The sequence below is a fragment of the Oncorhynchus mykiss genome, chromosome 10 (genome assembly GCF_013265735.2).
Source record: "Oncorhynchus mykiss isolate Arlee chromosome 10, USDA_OmykA_1.1, whole genome shotgun sequence".
NCBI classification, from domain to species: Eukaryota; Metazoa; Chordata; class Actinopteri; order Salmoniformes; family Salmonidae; genus Oncorhynchus; species Oncorhynchus mykiss.
The window spans coordinates 12,062,562-12,082,352 of NC_048574.1; the positions used below are offsets into that span (position 1 = coordinate 12,062,562).

General features: G+C 42.8%; 1 protein-coding gene across 7 annotated transcripts in view; it reads left to right on the forward strand.

Moving 5' to 3' along the window:
* LOC100136786 (nuclear receptor subfamily 3, group C, member 1 (glucocorticoid receptor)) overlaps positions 1-19,791 on the forward strand; it is a 112,584-nt gene that overhangs the window by 82,383 nt on the left and 10,410 nt on the right. For all 7 annotated transcript variants that reach the window (XM_021617180.2, XM_036989325.1, XM_021617182.2 and 4 more), the window contains 4 exon segments: positions 1,622-1,738; positions 2,803-3,081; positions 6,559-6,703; positions 10,632-10,762. In XM_021617180.2, coding sequence (XP_021472855.2) covers positions 1,622-1,738; positions 2,803-3,081; positions 6,559-6,703; positions 10,632-10,762 — 672 coding nt within the window.

The window sequence follows — 19,791 nt, forward strand, 5'->3', positions numbered from 1 at the left end:
AGTGTGAACAGACAACACAGAGTTACACATGGAGTAAACAATTAACAAGTCAATAACACAGTAGAAAAAAAGGAGAGTCTATATACATTGTGTGCAAAAGGCATGAGGAGGTAGGCGAATAATTACAATTTTGCAGATTAACACTGGAGTGATAAATGATCAGATGGTCATGTACAGGTAGAGATATTGGTGTGCAAAAGAGCAGAAAAGTAAATAAATACAAACAGTATGGGGATGAGGTAGGTAAAAATGGGTGGGCTATTTACCGATAGACTATGTACAGCTGCAGCTGCAGCGATCAGTTAGCTGTTCAGATAGCAGATGTTTGAAGTGTACTTATCTGCCGATACCACCACGCGCGGTAAGATGTAGGGCGTCTTGTGTACCTTTCTAGCCTACTGTGTCTTTGTCTGACTCAAATGGCAACCTATTCCTCTCTTTATAGTGTGCTATACAGTAAGGTGCTATTTGAGACGAATGTTAGAGGCAGAGCTGGAGGAGCAAGCCGCGCAGCGGTCGGTTATGACACACAAATCACCATTACCTGTCAACATGTCACATGACACCCGAGTCATGTTTGGATGGCTGGTGATGTCACCCTCCAACCAAAGAGTCCCCGTTCCCTTCCCCCACTCCCATCTCCCACTGTATCCCTATAGCCTGACCATGTTTTCTCAGCAGGGCTGGAGGAAGCCTGCCAACCAGGGCTAGCCTAGCACCTACCACCAGCCAAGTCCTCCTCAAAAGCCTACTGTATGACAATGGGATTAGAGAGCAGATGCTTCTGGGGATTCAGCTGGCACTGTTTAGTGTAGTTTATGGATGGTTGTTTGCTCTGCTCTTTGCAGTGGCTGCTGCTGCCATGACTACCCCACTGCATTACAGTTAGCTGGGATTTGATGATGCAGGTTCCAGGTGGATATTGTTCTGCAGTGCTTTGGCTGTGTTTCTCTGTGGTTAATCATTTGTTGTGGTACTGTAAAACAGTAATATATTAACCTATTTAACTAACTTGTACTTAAATGCCCTGACTGTAGATCAAACAAAAAAAGCTATCACATCAGTAGAAAGTGTGGCATTTGATCTCATTATTTATAGTTGGTGTAAAACATGTTATCTGTAGATGTACTATGTTGTTTTTGTATGGGAACGATGATGTGAGTACAGTTGGGTAGGCCTACTTGTTGCTTATATTAAACTAGTTAGTCATGAGCATGGCCTCTGTCTACCATAGACGATGCGTTGATCTGGGTGAAATTTTTTTGTTCAGTTGGCATTCTCCAGGCTCTGTCATACAAACAATATTTTTTTCCCACTCATCTTCAAAACTAGGCCACACTATCAACAGCATTACACCCACAGCATAGGGACAATCTCTTTATCTCTGTTTTTAAAAAGCTTAGGCTACTATTTTACCCGTCCGTGGAGGGGTGTAAACCTCAAAAGTGAATGAGCTGTCACCTTAATTCACCTTTAGGTTAGGTCATGAACGGCAACCCGCAGTGCTTGGCTTAGACTCTCTTGCTAGTAAAAATGAGAAAAACAAAAATGTTTTATTGTCACACACCGGATAGGTGCAGTGAAATGTGTCGTTTTAATTACCATGTACCTTCATCCCCAGGACAACACAACTATCTGTGTGCTGGGAGGAACGACTGCATCATAGACAAGATCCGCAGGAAGAACTGCCCGGCGTGCCGCTTCCGCAAGTGTCTCCAAGCAGGGATGAATCTGGAAGGTAAGAGTGGCACCAACACAAATTCATATTGTTCTCATATCAGTGGACTGGTAGTATACACTATTTCAGTCTTTTGGCAGACATAGTCATCTGGCAAAGGTAGACAGCATGTTGTCTCTGAAAGGTAGGGCTTTATGTTTTTGTCCCCTATAGCGATTGTGATTAAGAGTAGGATTAACTCTTGGATTCACTTAAGCCAGTAGTGGGCCTTAATTCCAGCAGTTATTGTTGACATAAGCTAACCCAGTGGTTCCTCTCTTGGCCCAGTGTTTAACAAGGGTCAGAGCCAGTGATCAACAACAGTCATTCAGTCAGAGCCAGTTGTTCCCATGTCCCTGAGCCATAGAAAGATGGATACAAGGTTCACATCAGCTGTGTTTAATTGTGGACATTTGTGTTAAGGGAAATATGGCCTAAATGGTCGAGTGAGAACGAAAATATGCCATTAAGAAAGAGGCAGCACTCTGCGGAAATGGACATGACGATAATCCACTTCATGCTATTTATATACATGTTCATTCTCACAGTGCTGCAGGGTATTAAATTGTTGATTTATTTGTGAGTCAGAGAGGGGGAAAAAACCTTGATGGATACGGGTGCATAAGCAGACAACCAAAACCTTGGGTTGTACCAGAACGGCTCTTAGTTGCCATAGAAACGTGTATGGAGGGAAAAAAAAAAGGATAGAAAAGACTGAGATGGTTTTTTGATGGTGACCCTCTCATCCGTTGCCAAGCGCCACATATTATAACAAAATTGATAGAACAGGTTTTCACATTTTGTATTTTTCTCGTGTTACGTTGCTCTTTTTAACTCTTTCGATTATTAAAACCTTTTCAGGCGTAACACAATGTGGATGACCGACCTTTATGTTAGGAGTAAACTGTAGCCAAGGTAACCGGATAAGGCATCCTATAGGCTGCATGTTTTTGTTATGAAAAGACAAGGCAAGGTGTCTGTGTGGTCTATGCACTATCACCACCTGGGCTGAGTGAGATACGATAGCTAACAGGGAGGAGAATTACTGATCAGCTCTCTTTTATTCTCTGTCTCCCTCTTTGCAGCGAGGAAAAACAAGAAGCTGATCCGATTAAAAGGTCAGCAGACGACGATGGAGCCGAACCCTCCCCCACCTGACGAGAGGGCCTGCGCCTTGATCCCCAAGTCCATGCCCCAGCTGGTACCCACCATGCTATCCCTGCTCAAAGCCATTGAGCCGGAGGCCATTTACTCTGGCTACGACAGCACCATTCCCGACACCTCCACCCGCCTCATGACCACCCTCAACAGGCTGGGCGGACAGCAGGTTGTCTCAGCCGTCAAATGGGCCAAGTCCCTACCAGGTGAGAACACCCGGTACACCTCCATTAACACGGGGACATTTTAGCACAAATATGACTAGCAGTTATTATGGGCTAGGCTTGGTCCATTCCATTTCAACTCGAGTTAATTCAGGAAATGAGCTAGGCCTAAATGTAAATCCAGTGGCTTGCAAATTAATGAGGATATTTTTGTATTCATCTCATGAATTTCCATTTTATTGATTGTGGAATGGAATTGAGTTGACCCCCAGCCTCTAATCATGAGAACGAAGGAGCATGGTTTGATAATCGCCCCAAATATTTACTTTGTGCCTTGGTCTCTTCCAGCGGCCAACTGGCCTGGAATGAAATAACTTGTGGAGAAATCTTACATAACCACTGCATTGTTAATCAAATATGATCTGAAAGGACTTTCAACACTTTTGAAGTCTCAACAATGAGAGATGATTGAACTGCAATTAAAGGTCACTTTTAACATTGACTTAACCCATAACAGTCTAAGCCCTGACTAAGCTGGGAGGGGTTCTACTAAGCTATATGGAATTGTTTTAAAAAAGGTCATACCAAGGATCATTTTTCAATTTGATTTTTAATTTTAAGACCACTTGAAATACAGATTCACTACATGGAACAACGGATAGTGCCCAAAACAATCTAAAGGAACTTCGTTCTAAAGTGCCTGTTCTATATCTGAGAGATATAAGAAAGATCAGGAAACTATTTTATTTATTTTTTTACATGTATTTAACCCCTTATTTTTTATACTAAACAGTCTCCATATATATATATATATAATATGTACTGCACAAAAATATCAACGCAACATGTAAAGTGTTGGTCCAATGTTTCATTAGCTGCAATAAAAGGTCCCAGAAATGTTCAATACACACAAAAAGCTTATTTCTCTCAAATTCTGTACACACATTTGTGCATCCCTGTTAGTGAGCATTTCTCCTTTGCCAAGATAATCCATCCACCTAACAGGTGTGGCATATCAAGAAGCTGATTAAACAGCATGATCATTGCAATGTGCTGGGGACAATAAGTTTTGTCACACAACACAATGCCAACGATGTCAAGTTTTGAGGGAGTGTGCAATTGGCATGTCCACTAGAGCTGTTGTCAGATCATTTAATGTTCATTTCTCTACCATTAGCCGCCTCCAACGCATTTTAAAGAATTTAACAGTATGTCCTACCGGCCTCACAGAACGTCCAACCGGACGCAGACCATGTCTAACCACGCCGGCATAGGACCTCCACGTGTGGGATCTTCACCTGTGCGATCCTTCTGAGATCAGCTACCCAGACAGCTGATAAAACTGAGGAGTATCTGTCTGTAATAAAGACATTTTGTGGGTGACAACTCATTCTGATTGGCTGGGCTTGGCTCCCCATTAAATTAGGGCCTAATCTGATTTCCTTATATGGACTGTAACTCAGTACAATCGTTGAAATTGTTGCATGTTGTGTTTATTTTTGTTCAGTACTTCTATAAAAAATAAATAAACTGGTACCGGGGGACTTTCAGACGAGTCTTGTGAGGCCTGTGGGCGTCCTTGAGCAAAACAACCAACATGTACGTGTTCGTGGGTCTCACCTTTCCACAGAGATTAGTGTGTAGACCAAACTGTTCGGACGTTATAGACAGAAGTTGGCAGATCGGCTGTACCGACTTCAGACGAGTCCCAAGACGGAGAACACCATCGTGTTTGTGAGAGTCATCTTTCCATAGATTGGTCTTAATAGTTTGTGGGCCAAACCGTTCTGACGGTACAGATTTTTGGGATGTCTCATGGTCTGACAAACACCGCTCTAGCCCTGTCACTGTGACATCGGCAGATGCTGGTGGATTGAGACTCCCCCAATGCAAAAAACATACAGTACCATCAAAAGTTTGGACACCTACTCATTCAAGGGTTTTTATTGATATTTTCTACATTGTAGAATAATAGTGAAGACATCAATACTAGGAAAAAACACATATGGAATCATGTAGTAACCAAAAAAAAAGTGTTAAACAAATCTAAATATATTTTAGATTTGAGATTCTTCAAAGTAGCCACCCTTTGCCTTGACAGCTTTGCACACTCTTGGCATTCTCTCAACCAGCTTCACCTGGAATGCTTTTCCAACAGAGTTCCCAGATATGCTGAGCACTTGTTGGCTGCTTTTCCTTCACTCTGCGGTCCAACTCATCCCAAACCATCTCAATTGGGTTGAGGTCGGGTGATTGTGGAGGCCAGGTCATCTGATGCAGCAGTCCATCACTCTCCTTATTGGTCAGATAGCCCTTACACAGCCTGGTGGTGTGTTGGGCCATTGTCCTGTTGAAAAACAAATGATAGTCCCATGAAGGCCTAATTCACGCAGTCTCCTCTGAACAGTGTCTGTGTCTGCTTTTTGTGACTGCACTTAGTTCTTGAAATGTTCTGTATTGACTGACCTTCATGTCTTAAAGTGATGATGCTTATTTGAGCTATTCTTGCCGTAATATGGACTTGGTCTTTTACCAAATAGCCCTATCTTCTGTATACCACCCCTACCTTGTCACAACACTACTGATTGGCTCAAACGCATTAAGAAGGAAACTTTTAACCTGTTAATTGAAATGCATTCCAGGTGACTACCTCATGCAAAGCTGTCCTCAAGGCAATAGGAAGAATCTCAAATATATTTAACTTTTTTAGGTTACTACATGATTCCATATGTGTTATTTCATAGTTTTGATGTCTTTACTATTACGCCACGGACCTCCCGGTCGCGGCCGGTTACGACAGAGCCTGGGCGCGAACCAAGGGACTCCGATGGCACAGCTGGCACTGCAGTACAGCGCCCTTAACCACTGCGCCACCCGGGTGGCCTAGTGTCTATGGTTTTACCAAGAATAATGTGACAAAGAAAAAACATCCAGTTAGCGGAAGACCTGTGGGCGGAAACAACTTGTTGATGAGAGGTCGAAGGAGAATGGTAAGAATTGTGTAAGCTAACAGGCAGTCCACAAACAGGCAAATAATGGCTCCGTACAACTGAGGTGTGCAGAACGCCATCTCAGAACACATAACTCGTTGGTCGTTGTCACGGCTGGGCTATTTCAGCAGACGATCACCCTGGGTTCCATTTCTATCAGCTACAAACAAGAAGAAGCACCTCCAATAGACAATTGAGGAGTAGAAAAACACTGTCTGGTCTGACGAATCCTGGATCCTGTTGTCATGCTGTTGGCAGTCAGGAGTTTGTGTAAGCAGCATAAGTCCATGGCCCCATCCTGCCTGTTTTCCTGGCATACGTTAGGTCCCTTTATACCAATTGAGCCACGTTTCCATGCCCAACTAATTCAGGCTGTTCTGGAGGCAAAGAGGGGTTTGATCCGGTACCTCATGGGTGTACCTAATAAACCGAGTGTATAATTTTATCAGCATTATAGCTCACTCAAAATAATAGCACTAACAACACTGCAATCCTGACTAATGCTCTGTGGGTTGTCTGTTTTGTACAGGGTTCCGGAACCTTCATCTGGATGACCAGATGACCCTGCTGCAGTGCTCCTGGCTGTTCCTCATGTCGTTCGGCTTGGGCTGGCGCTCCTACCAGCAGTGTAACGGGGGGATGTTGTGCTTCGCCCCTGACCTGGTTATTAATGAGTAAGTTCAGAGAGTCAGAGATGGAGAGGGGTCAGGAATACACCTAGGAGGGCTGTAGCTGACTAGGGGCTCTGGAGATGAAAGGTCAGCCTGGGTGGTAGGTGGGTTTCTATGAATCACTAGTTAAACCCTCTTTATGATATGGATTGCCTGAATGAAACCGATGCATATATATACAGTGTATACATACAGTACCAGTCAAAAGTTTGGACCTACTCATTCCAGGTTTTTTTCTTTATTTTTACTATATTCTACATTGTAGAATAATAGTGAAGACATCAAAACTATGAAATAACACACATGGAATCATGTAGTAACCCAAAAGTGTTAAACAAGGAAAAATATATATTTTAAATTTGGGATTCTTCAAAGTAGCCACCCTTTGCCTGGATGACAGCTTTGCACACTCTTGACATTCAATCAGCTTCATGAGGTAGTCACCTGGAATGCATTTCAATTAACAAATGTGCCTTGTTTGTGTAATTTCTATCCTTTTTATGCGTTTGAGCCAATCAGTTCTGTTGTGACAAGGTGGGGGTGGTATACAGAAGATAGGGCTATTTGGTAAAATACCAAGTTCATATTAGAAAAAGCCAAGGCTAGCTTTTTCAAGCAGAAATTTGCTTCCTGCAACACAAACTCAAAAAAGTTCTGTGACCTTGTAAAGTCCATGGAGAATAAGAGCACCTCCTCCCAGCTACCTACTGCACTGAGGATAGGAAACTCTGTCACCACCGATAAATCTACTATAACTGCATCCAGTCAGCTGATGTTCTGAAAGAGCTGCAAAATCTGGACCCCTACAAATCAGCTGGGCTAGACAATCTGGACCCTTTCTTTCTAAAACTATCTGCCGAAATTGTTGCAACCCCTATTACTAGCCTGTTCAACCTCTTTCATGTCGTCTGAGATTCCCAAAGATTGGAAAGCAGCTGCGGTCATCCCCCTCTTCAAAGCGGGGACACTCTTGACCCAAACTGCTACAGACCCACATCTATCCTACCCTGCCTTTCTAAGGTCTTCAAAAGCCAAGTTAACAAACAGATCACCGACCATTTCGAATCCCACCGTACCTTCTCCGCTCTGCAATCTGGTTTCAGAGCTGGTCATGGGTGCACCTCAGCCACGCTCAAGGTCCTAAACGATATCTTAACCGCCAATACTGTGCAGCCCTATTCATTGACCTGGCCAAGGCTTTCGACTCTGTCAATCACCACATACTCATTGGCAGACTCAACAGCCTTGGTTTCTCAAATGATTGCCTCGCCTGGTTCACCAGCTACTTCTCTGATAGATTTCAGTGTGTCAAATCTGAGGGCCTGTTGTCCGGGCCTCTGGCAGTCTCTATGGGGGTGCCACAGGATTCAATTCTTGGGCCAACTCTCTTCTCTGTATACATCAATGATGTTGCTCTTGCTGCTGGTGAGTCTCTGATCCACCTCTACGCAGACGACACCATTCTGTATACTTCTGGCCCTTCTTTGGATACTGTTAACAACCCTCCAGACGAGTTTCAATGCCATACAGCTCTCCTTCCGTGGCCTCCAACTGCTCTTAAATAAAAGTAAAACTAAATGCATGCTCTTCAAACGATCGCTGCCTGCACCTGCCCGCCCGTCCAGCATCACTACTTTGGACGGTCCTGACTTAGAATATGTGGACAACTACACAAATACCTAGGTGTCTGGTTAGACTGTAAACTCTCCTTACAGACTCACATAAAACATCTCCAATCCAAAGTTAAATCTAGATTTGGCTTCCTATTTCGCAACAAAGCATACGTCATCCATGCTGCCAAACATACCCTCGTAAAACTGACCATCTTACCGATCCTCGACTTCGGCGATGTCATTTACAAAATAGCCTCCAACACCCTACTCAACTAATTGGATGCAGTCTATTACAGTGCCATCAGTTTTTGTCACCAAAGCCCCATATACTACCCACCACTGCTACCTGTACACTCTCGTTGGCTGGCCCTCGCTTCATACTCTTCGCCAAACCCACTGGCTCCAGGTCATCTACAAGACCCTGCTAGGTAAAGTCCCGCCTTATCTCTGCTCGCTGGTCACCATAGCAGCACCCACCCGTAGCACGCGTTCCAGCAGGTATATCTCACTGGTCACCCCCAAAGCCAATTCCTCATTTGGCCGCCTCTCCTTCCAGTTCTCTGCTGCCATTGACTGGAACGAACTACAAAAATCTCTGAAACTGGAAACACTTATCTCCCTCACTAGCTTTAAGCACCAGCTGTCAGAGCAGCTCACAGATCACTGCACCTGTACGTAGGCCATCTATAAATAGCCCAAACTACCTCTTCCCCTACTGTATTTATTATTTATTTTTGCTCCTTTGCACCCTAGTATTTCTACTTTGCACACTCATCTACTGTCAAATCTACCATTCCAATGTTTTAATTGCTATTTACTTTGCACCATGACCTATTTATTACCTTTACCTCCCTTATCTTACCACATTTCCTCACATTGTATATAGACTTATTTTTCTACTGTTTTATTCACTGTATATTTGTTTACTCTATGTGTAACTCTGTGGTTATATGTGTCACACTGCTTTGCTTTATCTTGGCCAGGTCGCAGTTGTAAATGAGAACTTGTTCTCAACTTGCCTACCTGGTTAAATAAAGGTGAAATAAAAATACAATAAAAAATATTATAGCAAGAACAGCTCAAATAAGAAAAGAGAAACGACAGTCCATTACTTTAAGACATGAAGGTCAGTCAATCCGGAAAATTTCAAGAATGGACCGCCACAGGAAAGGAAGACCCAGAGTTACCTCTGCTGCAGCCCAAATAAATGCTTCACAGGGTTCAAGTAACAGACACATCTCAACATCAACTGTTCAGGGGAGACTGTGTGAATCAGGCCTTTATTGTCGAATTGCTGCAAAGAAACCTATACTAAAGGACACCAATAAGAAGAAGATACTTACTTGGGCCAAGAAACACGAGGAATGGACATTAGACCAGTGTAAATCTGTCCTTTTGTCTGATGAGTCCAAATTGAGATTTTTGGTTCCAATTGCTGTGTCTTGGTTCCAATTGCCGTGTGAGACGCAGAGTAGGTGAACGGATGATTTCCTCATGTGTGGTTCCCTCCGTGAAGCATGGAGGAGGTGTGATGGTGTGGGGGTGCTCTGCTGGTGAAACTGTCACTGATTTATTTAGAATTCAAGCCAAACTTAACCAGCATGGCTACCACAGAATTCTACAGCGATACGCCATCCCATCTGGTTAGCACTTAGTGGGACTATAATTTGTTTTTCAACAGGACAATGACCCAACACACCTCCCTCCAGGCTGTGTAAGGGCTATTTGGCCAATAAGGAGAGTGATGGAGTGCTGCATCAGATGACCTGGCCTCTACAATCACAACCCAAATGAGATGGTTTGGGATGAATTGGACCGCAGAGTGAAGGGAAAGCAGCCAACAAGTGCTCAGCATATGTGGGAACTTCTTCAAGACTGTTAAAGCATTCCAGGTGAAGCTGGTTGAAAGAATGCCTTGATGACAGCATTGCACACTTTTGGCAAATGGTGGCTTCTTTGAAGAATCACAAATAATACGTTTTTTTGGTTACTACATGATTCCAAATGGGTTATTTCATAGTTCACTATTGTCTTCACTATTATTCTACAATGTAGAAAATAGTAAAAATAAATAAAAACCCTTGAATGAGTAGGTGTGTCCAAACCTTTGACTGGTATTGTATATATATCCTGGACAAAGTGAAGAGAAAGGACATACTGTCCATTCAATAAGGGCTGATTTAACAGCCCAGAGTGTCAACGCTCTGTTTCTCCAGCTGTATCATAGGCGGAACATTCATTACACTATGTCGATTGCAGATGGAAACAGGTGTTGATTATCGTGTGTGTGTGTGTGTTTGTGTGTGTGTGTGTGTCAGTGAGAGGATGAAGTTGCCCTACATGACCGACCAGTGTGAGCAGATGCTGAAGATTTCCACTGAGTTTGTGAGGCTGCAGGTGTCCTATGACGAGTACCTGTGTATGAAAGTCCTACTGCTGCTCAGCACAGGTACAGTACAACATTTACAGTGATTCTTAGTTATACAGTATGATTTGTATACTATGTTTTTCATTGTCATATTTGTAAAAGTATAACATAAAAATATTACCTGAATAATTTTAGTAATTTAGCAGGTGCTCTTATCCAGAGCGACTTAAAATGAATGCATTAATCTTAAAATGGCTAGTTGAGACAACCACATGCCGTGGGATTTAAGATAGATACTCTGAAGAGGTAGGGTTTGAGACGTTTTCAGAAGATGGGTAGGGACTCCGCTGTCCTGACGTTAGGGAGAAGCTTGTTCCACCATTGGGGTGCCAGGACAGAGAAGAGCTGGACTGGGCTGAGCGGGAGCTGCCCCCCTGGAGATTTAAACAGTTATTCATTATAGCAACACCATTTGAAAGGAACAGGCTGGGGAAAAGCAGATGTTTGGACGTCTCAAAGTACAGAAGAGGAGTTCATCCAGACAGACAACTGAAGCTTCCGTTTTTCAATTAGCTTTGTACAAATGAGGCCCAGCATGAAAAAGTCCCAGCATGACAAACCATTACCAAAACATATTTAAGCAGAAGACACTGCTTATTGACTGGGGAACAAAGCTTTTAAAAGCTTTCAAATTACTCAGTGAGTAGTGTTGAAAGGAGCACACACTTGTCTTTTGATTGCTTCTTAGGGAAATTAAAATTACATTTACAGACAGAGCTGTGCTTTTTTTTTTTTTTTTTAAACCAGTGAGCAATCATCATTGATTTCCTCTCACACAGGACCGACAGACATTTTCACGTTTTATTTTTGTCTCATCAATAATGATATCCACATAATTGGATCTGGAAATGTCAAGAGGACCATTTTTGATTGATGTAGACATATTGCCTGCTATTAGAGACCTGGGCCATTCCACAAAAATGTTGTCCCTTTTTTGCGTCCTATTGCTATTTTAAATAGAAATTCTGAACCAATATTGAGTAAAAAAATCAATGTAAAAAGTGTGCATTTTGACATGTCCCTCCATGCTCCATTTGTGTCTTCTAGGAAGATTTTAACACACTTAACCCCAAAATGTTTCCTAAGTTTTCACCATCAGTAACCACGTTTCCATCCAGTTTTTATGCAAGTAAGGTCATATCGTATATAAAAGAAAATTATCATGACAGCTGTTAAGAACATTTCTTCATTTGAAATGGTGGGAAACTTTTGTGTCGGTAAAATGTATTATGCGAGAAATTGTTGTGGAAACGCCTTTAGTTAAAACAAATTATGATGAAATTCACAGGGTGAAGAAAGTGCATGGTATGTATGTGCTTGATGCTCCTTTACAATAAGTGTCGAGTGTCTTTTTCTGGTGAGATGATGTTCAATGCTTGATTGTTTTTATTTGTCAAAACGGCAATCTCATCATGTAGACTAGACTACCCGCACTGTATCTGCGAGCTGTTGGCTAGAACACGTGCCAAGACCAGAGTAGGCCCATTTGCTATTTAACGTAACAGTTTTTGTGACATCTGTTGATAGAGTTGAAAATGTGATGAAAACACATTGAACATTACACTTTTATTTGGTACATGAAAACTTAAGTGAAAAAGTAAATATTGTGTGCCCTACGTCATCACACACGGATTTGTATCTGCAACAAGTCAGTTGTGGGAAAATGCGCTTTTTTTTTAAGTGTAGAATATTTGCATGAAATTCTGTCACCAATTGGATGGAAACCTAGCTACTGACTCTCTAACTGACCCTATTGGATGGAAACCTAGCTACTGACTCTCTAACTGACCCTATTGGATGGAAACCTAGCTACTGACTCTGTAACTGACCCTATTGGATGGAAACCTAGCTACTGACTCTCTAACTGACCATATTGTATGGAAACCTAGCTACTGACTCTCGAACTGACCCTATTGGATGGAAACCTAGCTACTGACTCTCTAACTGACCCTATTGGATGGAAACCTAGCTACTGACTCTCTAACTGACCCTATTGGATGGAAACCTAGCTACTGACTCTCGAACTGACCCTATTGGATGGAAACCTAGCTACTGACTCTCTAACTGACCCTATTGGATGGAAACCTAGCTACTGACTCTCTAACTGACCCTATTGGATGGAAACCTAGCTACTGACTCTCTAACTGACCCTATTGGATGGAAACCTAGCTACTGACTCTCTAACTGACCATATTGTATGGAAACCTAGCTACTGACTCTCTAACTGACCCTATTGGATGGAAACCTAGCTACTGACTCTCTAACTGACCCTATTGGATGGAAACCTAGCTACTGACTCTCTAACTGACCCTATTGGATGGAAACCTAGCTACTGACTCTCTAACTGACCCTATTGGATGGAAACCTAGCTACTGACTCTGTAACTGACCCTATTGGATAGAAACCTAGCTACTGACTCTCTAACTGACCATATTGTATGGAAACCTAGCTACTGACTCTCTAACTGACCCTATTGGATGGAAACCTAGCTACTGACTCTTTAACTGACCCTATTGGATGGAAACCTAGCTACTGACTCTCTAACTGACCCTATTGGATGGAAACCTAGCTACTGACTCTCTAACTGACCCTATTGGATGGAAACCTAGCTACTGACTCTGTAGCTGACCCAATTGGATGGAAACCTAGCTACTGACTCTCTAACTGACCCTATTGGATGGAAACCTAGCTACTGACTCTCTAACTGACTCTATTGGATGGAAACCTAGCTACTGACTCTCTCTAACTGACTCTATTTGATGGAAACCTAGCTACTGACTCTCTAACTGACCCTATTGGATGGAAACCTAGCTACTGACTCTCTAACTGACCCTATTGGATGGAAACCTAGCTACTGACTCTCTAACTGACTCTATTGGATGGAAACTTAGCTATTGTAAAGCCTTAGTTTGTTGCTTTGACAGTAATTGTATTAGTTATCTGTCCCAAATGTTTAGGTCAATTAACCCTGAGAGGTGAACTGAACTTTAATATGGTGAAACTTGTCGTAAAAAAATAAAGTTTTAATAACCTAAAGAAACATTGAACATCTAATAGCCACATCATATTGTAAAAGCGGGTGAGCTAGTTCTACTCCTTTTGGCCATTTTTGTCTGGTGTTTTGTGCGGAAAACTGAGTGTGTTGAGAAAAACACTTCAACCCCATAGTGAGACCGGCTAGAAATATTTTAACAATAAAACAATTTTGTGAAGCTTGTATTCAATTGTCACTTCCTGTTGCACACAACAAGCTTCTATACCCCCTGTAACAAGGATTCATGGCAGATTTAACTAGTAATTACCAGTTGGAGGCTGAGTATGTGAGCAGAGTTGAGCGGTCAGAAATCCCGCTTATGGAGAGCGGTGCTCCAACGCTCCACGTCCCTTTCAACCGCGCCGCTAAAATCCGCTCCTGACTCACAGGAAAAAAAACGGCTGTTCCGTTCATTAAAATCACAATTTAACCAAAAGCCATTCCTTTTTGTGACTACCTGGACCTACCATTTGGTTGTGAAATATTGAAACCAAACCATATGATTTGATTAAAAACGATTATATTAAACAAAAAGGTGAATGTAAGAAATAGGCTACAATGTCATATTAAACAGCATATAAATACTAAATAGGTCAGGAGCCAGACAGGGAGCCTAAGAAGGAACTAAAATTAAATATTTAGGCTATATTATTTAAATTATTTTCAAGACTATAGCCTACAAAGAAATGCATTGTGAATCATTTGTGAGTGTGACACACTAGGCTGGTTAGGGAGTTAGGGACATTAAGCGTTCAACATTTAAACAACATTTTGTTGTATTAAATCATTGTGGTCTATAGATTGCTCATATAGGTTGTAACTAATTTAGTATTAAATGCTAATTAAACGAAAAATGCCTTATTAGGCTCAGTCTTGGAAGTATGCTTGGGGTCATTGTCCATTTGGAAGACCCATTTGCAACCAAGCTTTAACTTCCTGACTGATGTCTTGAGATGCTGCTTCAATATAGCCACGTAATTTTCCTACCTCATGATGCCATCTATTTTGGGAAGTGCACCAGTCCCTCCTGCAGCAAAGCACCCCCACAACATGATACTGCCACCCCCGTGCTTCACAGTTGGGATGGTGTTCTTCAGTTTGCAAGCCTCCCCCTTTTTCCTGCAAACATAATGATGGCCAAACAGTTCTATTTTTGTTTCATCAGACCAGAGGACAATTCTGCAAAAAGTACGATGTTTGTCCCCATTTACTGTGGATATAGATACTTTTGTACCTGTTTCCTCCAGCATCTTCACAAGGTCCTTTGCTGTTGTTCCAGGATTGATTTGCACTTTTCGCACCAAAGAATGTTCATCTCTAGGAGACAGAACGCGTCTTCTTCCTGAGTGGTATGACCGCTGCGTGGTCCCATGGTGTTTATATTTACGTACTATTGTTTGTACAGATGAGCGTGGTACTTTCAGATGTTTGGAAATTGCTCCCAAGGATGGAAGACTTGTGGAGGTCTACAATTTTTATCTGAGGTCTTGGCTGATTTTCTTTTGATTTTCCCATGATGTCAAGCAAAGAGGCACTGAGTTTGAAGGTAGGCCTTGAAATACATCCACAGGTACACCTCCAATTGACTCAAATTATGTCAATTAGCCCATCAGAAGTTTCTAAAGCCAATTTTGTGGAATTTTACAAACTGTTTAAAGGCACAGTCAACTTAAGTGTATGTAAACTTCTGACACACTGGAATTGTAATGCAGTGAATTATAAGTGAAATAATCTGTCTGTAAACAATTGTTGGAAAAATTACTTGTGTCATGCACAAAGTAGATGTCCTAACCGACTTGGCAAAACTATAGTTTGTTAACAAGAAATTTGTGGAATGACTCCAACCTAAGTGTATGTAAACTTCCAACTTCAACTGTAGATTATAGAACAAAAATTAAGGAAACTTTTAAGAGGTCTGTTTTTTTAGTTTATAAATACTTTGCTATAATGACACACTTACTTAGCTACCCAACTCGTTCCTTTATTTTAGCATGTGTATGTAACAAGTACACCATCGTGCTTTCGGAATATGTGTCTTTTCAGATTCCTCAATGACTCTTTAGTTGTGAACATTAGATCACTGCACTCTCTCTCTTGCTCCTCATCTTTGTAAGTCACCTTGATTTTGCACCTGTATGTTTAATCAATTTCTTTATGAAAATATTTAGCTACTCCATGACAGTAGCTAAAGCAAGGGGGGCTATAGCAGCACACAAATGCATGCTGGGCCAGGCATGCCCAGAGCTAGCGAACCTTTATTTAACTAGGCAAGTCAGTTAAGAACAAATTCTCATTTACAATGACGGCCTACCCCGGCCAAACCCTAACCCGGACGACGTTGGGCCAATTGTGCGCCGCCCTATGGGACTCCCAATCACGGCCGGTTGTGATACAGTGAACAGCAGTTTTCAGTTCTTTCCACAGATTCTCGATTGGATTCAGGTCTGGACTTTGACTTGGCCATTCTAATACCTGGATATGTTTATTTTTGAACCATTCCACTGTAGATTTTGCTTTATGTTTTGGATCATTGTCTTGTTGGAAGACAAATCTCCGTCCCAGTCTCAGGTCTTTTGCAGACTCCATCAGGTTTTCTTCCAGAATGGTCCTGTATTTGGCTCCATCCATCTTCCCATCAATTTTAACCGTCTTCCCTGTCCCTGCGAAGAAAAGCAGGCCCAAACCATGATGCTGCCACCACCATGTTTGACAGTGGGGATGGTGTGTTCAGCTGTGTTGCTTTTACGCCAAACATAACGTTTTGCATTGTTGCCAAAAAGTTCAATTTTGGTTTCATCTGACCAGAGCACCTTCTTCCACATGGTTGGTGTGTCTCCCAGGTGGCTTGTGGCAAACTTTAAACAACACTTTTTATGGATATCTTTAAGAAATGGCTTTCTTCTTGCCACTCTTCCATAAATGCCAGATTTGTGCAATATACGACTGATTGTTGTCCTATGGACAGAGTCTCCCACCTCAGCTGTAGATCTCTGCAGTTCATCCAGAGTGATCATGGGCCTCTTGGCTGCATCTCTGATCAGTCTTCTCCTTGTATGAGCTGAAAGTTTAGAGGGACGGCCAGGTCTTGGTAGATTTGCAGTGGTCTGATACTCCTTCCATTTCAATATTATTGCTTGCACAGTGCTCCTTGGGATGTTTAAAGCTTGGGAAATATTTTTGTATCCAAATCCGGCTTTAAACTTCTTCACAACAGTATCTCGGACCTGCCTGGTGTGTTCCTTGTTCTTCATGATGCTCTCTGCGCTTTTAACGGACTTCTGAGACTATCACAGTGCAGGTGCATTTATACGGAGACTTGATTACACACAGGTGGATTGTATTTATCATCATTAGTCATTTAGGTCAACATTGGATCATTCAGAGATCCTCACTGAACTTCTGGAGAGAGTTTGCTGCACTGAAAGTAAAGGGGCTGAATAATTTTGCACGCCCAATTTTTCAGTTTTTGATTTGTTAAAAGAGTTTGAAATATCCAATAAATGTCGTTCCACTTCATGATTGTGTCCCACTTGTTGTTGATTCTTCACAAAAAAATACAGTTTTATATCTTTATGTTTGAAGCCTGAAATGTGGCAAAAGGTCGCAAAGTTCAAGGGGGCCGAATACTTTCGCAAGGCACTGTATCTCCTGTTAGTTGTGATTCACCGATATGAGGGCCACCATTGTTCCTGTTCCCAAGAAAGCTAAGGTAACGGAGCTAAATGACTACCGCCCTGTAGCACTCACTTCAGTCATCATGAAGTGCTTTGTGAGACTAGTCAAGGACCATATCACCTCCACCCTACCTGACACCCAAGACCCACTCCAATTTGCTTACCGCCCCAATAGGTCCACATACGACGCAATCACACTGCACACTGCCTTAACCCATCTGGACAAGATGAATACCTATGTAAGAATGATGTTCATCGATTACAGCTCAGCATTTAACACCATAGTGATCCCAAGATGGCGTAGCAGTGAAGACGTGTTTGTTTGTCCTCTCGTGTACTTTTGTATTTTTTTTTCAATCTCTTTTTGATTTTTAATTTGATTATACATTCCGGTAACCTGCCTCACCCAATGTGATACGGAATCGCTATTATTTTCAATTTTAGAACACATTCAAGAACCTCCAGAAGCTAACCAGCTAATTAGCTACAAGCTAGTCATTAGTCATTGTTAGCCACTGCTAGCGGCTTTTACCTTCTGCACAGATACCAGCCCTGTTTTTAGCCTGGATAATACTCGCTAGTCTACCAGTATCTCCACAACAACACCGGATTCCTGCCGTAATCCCTGGACCACTACTTCTGATCTTCACAGCTAGCTTGCAGCTAGCTAGCTCTCCCTGAGGCCCACCTCCCGCTGTTCACCCGAACCCCACTCATACACGGCTAGAGCCCAATACTCCACCGGATCCTTGCTGTAAACTCTGGACCTTGGCACCGGATCACCGCTGTTACAGATTGGCTATAGTGGCTAATGCCACTGCCAAGAAGCTAGCACCAGTTAGTCGTGTTAGCCGTGAGCCAGGCGCATCTCCCGGCTAGCAAACTAAATTCTACAATACCTCTTTCGCCATCTGGCTTGGATTCTCTGTCAACACGGCACCCCGCCGACGAATACTCCATCCGCTGTGCCTTCAACCGGCCTCCGTCGGAGCAGACGCTCCTACTATCCCCGGGCTACTAACTTTAAACGCTGTGTCGCCCACGTGCTAACGTAGTGGCGGCTTCCCTGTTCCATCTACTGCTGCCCCCTGGACACTATGATCACTTGGCTACATAGCTGATGCTTGCTGGACTGTCCATTAATCACGGTACTCCATTCTGTTTATTTATTTTTATCTGTCGGCCCCAGCCGCGAATTCAGGCTCTGTGTGTAGTTAATCCGACCCTCTCTGCCTAGTCATCACCTTTTTACCTGCTGTTGTTGTGTTAACTGATTAGCTGTTGTTGTCTCACCTGTTGTTTTAGCTAGCTCTCCCAATCAACACCTGCGATTACTCTATGCCTCGCTGTATGTCTCTCAAATGTCAATATGCCTTCTATACTGTTGTTCAGTTTAGTTAACATTGTAAACTAAAACAATGAGCCCCTAGTTCCACTCTTCATACCTCTGATACCTCCTTTGTCCCACCTCCCACACATACCTCACCCATTACAACCAGCATGTCCAGAGACACAACCTCTCTTATCATCACCCAGTGCCTGGGCTTACCTCTGCTGTACCCGCACCCCACCATACCCCTGTCTGCGCATTATGCCCTGAATATATTCTACCACGCCCAGAAATCTGCTCTTTTTATTCTTTGTCCCCAACTCTCTAGGCGACCAGTTTTGATAGCCTTTAGCCGCACCCTCATCCTACTCCTCCTCTGTTCCGCGGGTGATGTGGAGGTAAACCCAGGCCCTGCATGTCCCCAGGCACCCTCATTTGTTGACTTCTGTGATTGAAAAAGCCTTGGTTTCATGCATGTCAACATCAGAAGCCTCCTCCCTAAGTTTGTTTTACTCACTGCATTAGCACACTCTGCCAACCCTGATATCCTTGCGGTGTCTGAATCCTGGCTTAGGAAGGCCACCAAAAATTCTGAGATTTCCATACCCAACTATAACATTTTCCGTCAAGATAGAACTGCCAAAGGGGGAGGAGTTGCAGTCTACTGCAGAGATAGCCTGCAAAGTAATGTCATACTTTCCAGGTCCATACCCAAACAATTCGAACTTCTAATTTAAAAAATTAATCTCTCCAGAAATAAGTCTCTCACTGTTGCCGCCTGCTAACGACCCCCCTCAGCTCCCAGCTGTGCCCTGGACACCATTGGTGTACAACACTCCTTCCGTGGCCGCCAACTGCTCTTAAACGCTAGTAAAAGAAATGCATGCTTTTCAACCGTTCACTGACTTCACCCGCACGGCCGGCTAGCATCACCACCCTGGATGGTTCCGACCTAGAATATGTGGACATCTATAAGTACCTAGGAGTCTGGCTAGACTGTAAACTCTCCTTC